The 8,706-nt window shown below is 44.4% G+C and overlaps 1 protein-coding gene across 1 annotated transcript; it reads left to right on the forward strand.

Annotated features, from left to right (window-relative positions):
• Window positions 1-200: 200 nt before the first annotated feature.
• Window positions 201-5,072, forward strand: LOC120838764 (sulfotransferase 1C3-like). The gene is made up of 2 exons (XM_040208827.1): window positions 201-817; window positions 4,283-5,072. Exons 1-2 carry the CDS (start codon window positions 201-203, stop codon window positions 4,611-4,613), a joined length of 948 nt encoding a protein of 315 aa, XP_040064761.1. The 3' UTR covers window positions 4,614-5,072.
• Window positions 5,073-8,706: the final 3,634 nt, after the last annotated feature.

Here is an 8,706-nt window from a genome sequence, read left to right on the forward strand (position 1 = left end):
ACAGGGTCTATGAGCGCAACTTCAGGAAGTACGTGCCGACCTTGCCGCAATTACCAGGCATCCCCCTCCTCCGTCCCTAGTATTTCCCAGCTCTCATTGCGACAGCCACGCTTCCATCCTTCATCTACTATCCCTCTATTATCCGGTGAGCCCTAACAAAAAAAAAAAAAAAACACCCTTCCTTCCATCCGCCCTTAGGGATGACCAAGCGACACAAGCCGACGTACATGCGACACCCCGCCACGGGCTGGGTGTTTCCCCGAGACGGTTTCGACTGGGAAGACTTCGAGGTAGCTTGCCGATATCCGCTGTCCCCAAAGGACATCGTGCTGATGACCTACCCCAAGTCCGGAACGACCTGGGTGCAGCACATGCTGTACCTTCTGGTAAGGGACATGGTCCCCGTACCGGAAGGACGTCGACTGGACAGCTTCGTACCTTACCTGGAGAAAGGAGGACTGGACTTGCTGCGGGGACTGGACCTGTGTCCCCAGCCCATCAAGACTCACCTGTCTTTCACGGTGATGCCGTGGAGCGAAAAGCCGCTCTACGTCCTGGTGCTCCGCAACCCGAAGGACGTGTGCGTGTCCCTGTACCATCACGTGCGGGGGTTCTCTCGGTATTATCATTTTGACGACGGGTGCTTCGATGACTTCTTCGAGGAGTTTATGGAGGGCAACGTGGACTCTGGAGACTATTTCGATCACCTGCATTCACTGTGGAGCCGCCGAGAAGAGTCCAACGTGCTGGTGCTCACCTATGAGGAGCTCAGAGCAGACCCGTTGGCTGGTGTCCGACGTCTGGTGGATCACGTCAGGTAAGGATTGATGGATGCTGCATGCGGTGCTGTGACGGCAGTCGGGAATATCACCGATTGTCTTTTCAAAGATGAAGTTATATTTGTACAGGTAACACAATAATGATGTTCCTGGACAGCATACATGTTTTTTTTTGTTTGCTTCTTGAACATGTTCCTAGATGATATTAAAACAGTCAGTTTTTGGGTTAAAAAGAACCGTGTTTTTCTCACCGCGAAACTAAATTATCCATCGCCCCAATCGCGGCCTCCGCCTAAATATAGCGCTATTGGTCGCAACCGGATTCCCAAGTTTTACAACTTACCCCTATCTGATTCAGAAGTTGGAAGCAACTTTGGTAAATTTTCAATAAGGCAATAGCGGTCAACAGATCCCGCGAATATATGGACACGAATGACGTCTGGTACTGGAAATCAGCCCCATTTTTCCATCAAAGTTTATTGAAAATCGTTCGTAAATTTTGAATGAAACAACGGTACATTCTGGAACTTTAGCATTTGTTTCAACTGCGCTACATTTCGGACTGAGGCTGAGCGTATGACAATACGAAGTTTGTTTTGCGGTGAGATAAACACGGTTCTCTTCGCCCACAAACGTTCGATAGCTTAATTGAACCAAAAAAGCTGTACATCACAAGTAGAATTACTTCTCCACATGTCGCAGTTTATTACAAATGCAGATTAGTGCAGCTTTTTGATAAAAACACAATACTCACCTTACAAAAAATAAATAATTGCACTCTGAAAACAAACAAAAAACGTTATTTTAATATTTGTTAAAAAAATAAGGAGCGTAGGAGTCACCTAAATCATTTTTTTTTATTATCGCCATGACACACTTTCTTGTCTCTTCTGGGGCTGCTGTGACTTTGGCGATTTCATGTACGCGATAAACGCAATGCCGCTGCCTTCGCACTCTCAAGGTTAGCTTTTATGCGCTGACAGTAGGTCGCATGTAGCAGGTGCCCGCCGTTTTTACCCCTGGAACTAACCTTCTGAAAATGTGCACAAGCATTTCCCAATTATTGCGAAGCCAGTCGTAAATATAACTGAAATTTACAATAATACCCGATAAAACTGCATACATTGGCATTTAGATTAATAAAAAGTAGTGAATTAAATATACAAAGTACTCTAGTAATATTTAATGCAACCATTTTTTTGTCTAATTTTTACTGAAGAAGCAGATAAGCGATTTTAAAGTTACTTCGTAGCACGTCTAACCTAAATGTTATTTTCCTCATAGGTATGAAGAAACTTTACAAAAAAGTTATCAGTTTAGCATTATTTATTTTTCATCTTGAAATTAGATCTTGAACTCAAGTAGGCTTGAAAACAGATGATAGTGTTCAGACTAGTTTATTCGTTTAACTAAATCTCCCCAATAAAATAACAGTCATAAAGCACGCAAAAAAAAAAAACTTTTCCACACATTTTTAAGTTTATGCGTGTGTGTGTTTTGTTTTGAAAGTTCCATATGGTGCTGGAGAAGTCCAGCTTTGACAAGATTAGAGATCTTTAAAACATAGAAAGCACGAATAACGCTTAAAAGGGCGAATCATTCTGGTGATTCTGCCCAAAGTGCGGTAATACGCGATATGTTAAGAAAATTTAAATTCAATATCTCAAACTAGGCCATCCCGTATTACTGAGACGCGCTCAATAGTGCAGTTATTTAGGCCGTATCCAAAGCTGATACGGGACTTTTTTCCTGGGAAAATATATTAGCTTCGTCTTATTTGTGTCCAAAAACAAGTTGTTTTTGCAGCGGTCTGTCCGGGCTGTAAAATTTTGCTGCGTTTGGTTGCATGCCTGAAAACCACCAATAGCCCGAATGAGCTTAACATCATCTGCGAATTGTAAGATCTCCAGTGATGACTGCATGCCCTAACACCGTCCACGAATATGTTGAAAAGCAGAGGCGCTAGGTTAGAACTCTAAGGGACGTCGGATGTAGAGCAGTACATGCGTTGACTTGGCATCACCGTATGTAACAGAATGCCATTGAACGTGTTCAGATAGTTTTCAAACCAATTACAAATCGGTAGAGAATACACCATACAATTGTGTATATATACAGGGTGTTTTTTTTTTCTTGTTATTTTTTTAAGCTTAACAGATTTGTTTTAAAAAAGCCGTGAAAGCTACGCTTATGCCGCTTGTGGATGTGAGTTATGCAGCCAGGGGGACATATTATAGGGGGCTAATTGTAACGATCAGTCGGATAATTAATTAAAATTCGTTAATTAACTTTTTAATTAATGAAAATAGACATATGGTTCCAATTAGAAACTTGCTCAGCGTCATCGAAAACCACTAAATCAGTAATTTTCAGAAACACATTGAGCGCGTGAGAAGCGTAGTAGTGCACTAAAGTTACCACTCGTGGAGCAGGTACAAAGCTAGCGGTTGCGATAAGGCGCCCGCGCGATTTTTCCGTCACGTGGGCATTCTCCGAGCTGGGCATTCTCCGAGCGCTTGCTAGAGTGGGCCGTTTATAACAAAAAATACAGCCACCAGGCTCAAAATAAAAACGTACGATTGTCATTTACGGATATTGTGGATCATATTCAACCTACTTTTTAACACGACGGACATATTTAAAATTTCGTTGAAGTATCCCTTTAAACAATTTAGTTCCATGCTTTTATTGAAGAAGCAGATGCAATCAATGTTGAAAGCCAGCACATTTTTTTTTTCATCTTTAGTTGAGCACGCAGTTGGAGTGTTCGTTTTTAAATTTTGTTTTGGAAATTTGTCAAATACAGAAACCAAACGCGCGATGACCACCGGAAGGATAACCCTCGTTTGACGCTGGAGGGCCACGTTTTGATTACAAATTTTGCGTCTCATATGCGTCACAGTGCGACGGAGCCGATTGCAGTCGGTGTTTTGGGGATTTAGAACTAAAGCGATAAGGTATACCTTATCGGCCACGACAAACTGCTTCGCTTTACTATGCGATATCAGAGAAAACGTTTCTGCGCCTTCTGTGATGTAAAAAACCTGTCTTCCGAAACTTTGTGAAGACCCCATGTTGGACTGCACTGACTGAATTTCTCATCTACAACTGAGACATCAGATGCCCGCTGGGGCTAACACCCGGCTGTATAAACATACACACAACACAATTACTGTTAGAAACCTTCAAGTGGTACTCTTATAAACATTCAAGAGAAGAAATAAACAATACCTAGAGGCCAAGTGAATTATTCCTTTATTTTCGTACAAATTTCTAATTTTAGATATATTTACGTGTCATAAGAAAGGTGGTACTATTCATCATCAGCAATGGTGAAGGACTCCTCGCTTATAAATAAAAGTTACTGTAATCATTCATCAGCTATAAATTGAACCTCCGCGTTAAAAACAAATCGTTGCTATTTTTTTTTTTTTTTTTTTGATAGATTATGTTTTGGTAAACGTTATATTTCACCATTTTGACTTTCGTTTTCGTGGTTACAGGCGCAGTTTTCCGTCGGACTGGCGTGAGCCCGACCTGAGGGAGCTGGTGGCGGCGAGCAGCTTCGAGGCCATGAAGGCCCAGTCCCCGGACAAGTGGTCCAGCACACGGCCCGAGGGCGCTCCCGCCTTCATCCGCAAGGGCCAGGTCGGGGACTGGAGGAACTACCTCACGCCGGAACAGACCGAACGGCTCGAGCGGAAGTTCCACCAGAGACTCGCCGGCACGGGAGCAGAACAGCTCTGGCCCACCGAAATCGCACTGCCAGAAGGGCTGGAGCCAGCATATGGACCTCCGGATAGGGCTAAAGTCAAAGTGGCCGGGATTTTTTAAAGACTTAAACGGTCGTAGTGATCAACTGTAGTGTGAAATGTTGCATGAAATGCTTTTAGCAGAACCCCTTGTCTAAGGAATTTGTCTGTCCTTATATCCGTGCATACGCTCACAGAATTTAGCGGTAAAAATGACGTTACGTGATCTCATGGGACGTCGCGTCACATGATACTATGACATCAGGTCACGTAGCACGTCACGCGATTTCAAGCAACGTTACTAGCAACGTTACTGGGAAGGGTTTCGGATGGAAAGGAGGCGCTCGTTCAGCCGAATTACACTCGTTACATTTTAGCACAAAAGAGACTTTTTCAAGAAAACGGTATATTGAAATCTGCTTTAAAAACCGGGAAAGATATCATTGTACGTCCCACTGATTTCAGACGAACTGCCAGTCAATTTGGTGAAAAAAGAAAGAAAGATAAATGGCGAGTACCAACTAGTTTGAATAAAGTTTCTGACCCAACTTCTTATTTATTAATTTTTCCTGAGACAGCTTGAAGCACAGTGCTCACTATTCCCTCGCACATCGCTTTGTTGAACCACGGCCGGACTGGAAGCGCGCGCTCTCTTCTTACGGCCTTTGCAATCGCCCGGGAGTCAATGGCATTTTTTCTCCGTATGTAGTTCACTTGCTTGCCGCCAGGGGCGCAACCACCTCACCCCACTTCACGCCACTAGGAGAGTCCCTTCGAGCTGCTTTGCGCTGGTGTTGGAGCTTCGTAGGTTGTTGTTTTGGCAACATCTTATTGAACTTCGCTACCATTTAAGTAACTCTACCGCGTACAAATGTGCACCAAGTTCTGCAACTACTCATTGCACCCTATCTTGAAGATGCACCAATCCTAAGTTGCCCAGAGGGCATTGACAACAGTAGGGTGACCACCCGTCCCGCGACTCGCGGGACCGTCCCGCATTGAGGGTTCGTGTCCCGCGTCCCGCGAGAAATTTCCAAATCTTCAAAATGTCCCGCATTTCACACTGTCGTAAAATTCATTCCACAACTCGTGGTGCTGCCGAACAACGGGGCACGGGGAAGCGCGGAGGTCGCTAGTAATCGTGTGAATCGAAATGGTACGCCATTTTGTGTCTAAGGATTGCGGGAAGCGACCGTCATTCTTGCAGGAGAACCGACGCGCATGCGCCGTTGTGTGCGTGTGTGCGCAAAATATTGTAAGAAAAATTGCTCGCCAAAATTTTAAATACAAAATATTGTAATTATTTTAAAATTGCTGTGTAAATGCGAAAAGGTTGCGTTGGATTTTTTTTTTTATTGAAGACAGCATTATTTGCAATGGTGGAAAAAGAACATAATGTTAAAATTTTGTGTAGGACCATGTTGATTAAAGTAAGTGTTGAAAGAAAACGATAACCCGAAAATAGATTTACTGCTTCTTATTTTTATTTTATGCATTGAGTTCTGCTACAGTCGATTTTTATGTTTTCAACTTTGACACATTTAATAACATGTTTGGCATTCAAAAATATCATTGGGAATGGAAATTCTTTTAGCTTAATTGCTCCAATAAAATTAGCAGGTGTATAAACACTACAGGATAATAGATGTGTGAACAGAGCCTCGGGTCGCTGTGTACGTGTTAATAAATTTCCTTTGTCCCTCCCCCTGCCTCGCGTGTCCCGTATTTCGCTGGCAGGAAGGTGGTCACCCTAGAGTCACTCAAAGCGCTCGGCTGGTTGAATTTGCAACATGTTCCCCAGAATACTTCTGATCAACTATGTAAAGACTATCACGGAGAGAAACGAAAAATTAGCTGGATATCTGCACAAGCCCTCGAGGAAGCACTTTAGGCTGTAATGTGCACTCAGCGAAAATTGTACAGACTACTACACCCTCGTCTAGAACAGCTGACCGACTTCATGTGCGGCCTATGAAATGATGATGCAGACCACGGCAATGGATATGTTGGGCCTGCATGCTTACATTTCACGAGAGTGTACGAATTATTTCTAATCTAAAGTTCCTCCACGTAGAAAGGGTCCGTCTCCTCCTGTTCTTCAGTTGCAACAGAAGTCCTGGAAGTAAAGACGAGTATAGCTTTTATGCGATTGCATTCGCTGTCTCTACTTACTACATTTTACCCCCGAATCTCTCGGAGATGTGCGTCAAATATTCACCGCTTTGGGCTCATCAGAAGCGTATTAGATAGTGGCTGAGGGTCTAAACCTAAGGGCGTCAAAGGCTATAAAAACCTCGGCCGCAAGTTGCGACAGCTTTGAGATACACTGCCAGACGCGCTTTGTGCAAACGGCAAAGGGTAGCCCAGGGGCACCAGGGGTGAGGTGACAGCGCCCCCCGCGAATTGCGGCGGGAGGCCGTAAGAAGTGAAAAAGAGCGCGCGCTTCCAGTCCGGCCGTGGTTGAACAGAGGGTAAGAAGGGTTCGGGTTCATTGGTCTCGTCCTTCGCTTGGAAAATCAAATTACACCTTTTCTTTTCCGATATCTTTGTTTAATTTCACCCATCGTTTTCGTTCTGTCCTTTTTCGCGTCCCTCTCAAGTGTTCCTGGGACGCCGTTTGGCCGCGACTGCTATCGGCAGGGTTTTCACGGCTTCGGCCCTTTCGCCCCATCTCGTGCAACGGTCTCTCCCGCAGTTCACTTCTGACCAGAGCCTGCTCGCTAAATACCGTGTCTTAAAAAAAAAGGCTGGGTAAAAGAAGCACTGCAGTGCACCCGCTGAGCGGCACCTGAATCACAGCGCATTTCAATACTGGGTAATCAGGGCCGGCCCTGCACCATCGAGTGCCCTGGGCAAGCTCCGGACGTGCTCCCCCTCTTCTTTTTAAAGGGACACTGACAGGGTATTTATGCTCGCCGAGGTTTTTAGTTGTACGTGACATATGAGAGCTCAACTACCCAGAACAGAATTTGCGGCTCGAAATTCGGTTTCTTTTTCCGCCCGAAAACCGCCGATCTAGAACTGGCCGGTTCGAGTCTCGCTCACTCTCTTTTTCGCGGTCACGGGCCGTTTTCTAAGGTATCGATGCGACCACCAAATTTAATCAAAGTCGTGGGTCACTGAAGGCACACACTCAATATTAAAAATATAAAAAAATATGAAACCCATTTTTTGTGGCTTCTAAAAGGCTGCAAATACGTTGATTGAAAAAAAAAAAAAAGTTCCACAGACAACCGGAAGCATTCTGTGCGTTCGTCGTTTCGCGTATCGTGGGACTCGCGGGGACGGCGATGGCAGCGGACGACGGGCGTGGGACCTCTATTTCAGAACTGTCGTTCGCGGTACCGGCGAATTCTGTCTACCTTTAAAAGAGAAATTTGGGACTGATCAAAATAATTGGTATTCATCCCGTACGACACGCCCGACCACCAAGCCGATTTGCACGAAGACGTCGCCGAGCCGTCGCTCCCTTTATTTATTTATTTATTCAGATACCTACAGCGCCATGGGGCATTACAGTAGGGGGGGAGAAGTTGGAAATGAAGGACACGAATAGTTATACAAAAGTTAAAAGAGCAATATTCACAAGCCATAAATCTTTCAGTATCACAACAAAGTGCAGGCTACATAAAAAATAAAAATGCGGTCTACTAAACACTACGAACGTTACTCAACTACTAACTAGACACTACGAGGTTAGTGTTGAATAAAACATATCGTTAGGAACAATGTTGACCACCGAGGCTGGCAAACCGTTCCAATCCCGTATTGTTTTAGGAAAAAAAGAGTTCATATAGACGTCACTTTTACAGCGGAATTCCTTGACCTTATACACATGATCCTTTCGTTGCGATATGTAATCTGGCGGGTGAAGGTAGGCCTTTCTATCTATCCCAGTCCTACAGTGAAATATGTTATTAAAAAAATTCAGTCGAAGGTTCTTCCTTCTAAAGCTTAACTCCTTCCATCCTAGGCTCTGTTTCGCACGAGTCATACTAAGTCGCCTGTCGTAGCTGAAGACATCGCTAGCGCAAAAGTCAAGCACGACGTGTCTACTTCGAGTTGAATATGCACGCATACGATTTCTTTACTAGGTGCGAATGTCGCCAATGCGTGGTGCTTCTCGACTTTGACCCGGGAGTGCTAGAGGAAAATCGGCATCAAACTTTCGAACT

The sequence above is a fragment of the Ixodes scapularis genome, unplaced genomic scaffold, assembly GCF_016920785.2.
Source record: "Ixodes scapularis isolate PalLabHiFi unplaced genomic scaffold, ASM1692078v2 PGA_scaffold13__105_contigs__length_92229423, whole genome shotgun sequence".
In the NCBI taxonomy this organism is placed as follows: Eukaryota; Metazoa; Arthropoda; class Arachnida; order Ixodida; family Ixodidae; genus Ixodes; species Ixodes scapularis.

Excerpts from the sequence above, each read along its gene's own strand:
- LOC120838764 (XM_040208827.1), top strand. The coding sequence starts at position 201 with ATGACCAAGCGACACAAGCCGACGTACATGCGACACCCCGCCACGGGC. Across the intron at positions 818-4,282 it reads CGTCTGGTGGATCACGTCAG|GCGCAGTTTTCCGTCGGACT; the intron begins GTAAGGATTGAT and ends TCGTGGTTACAG.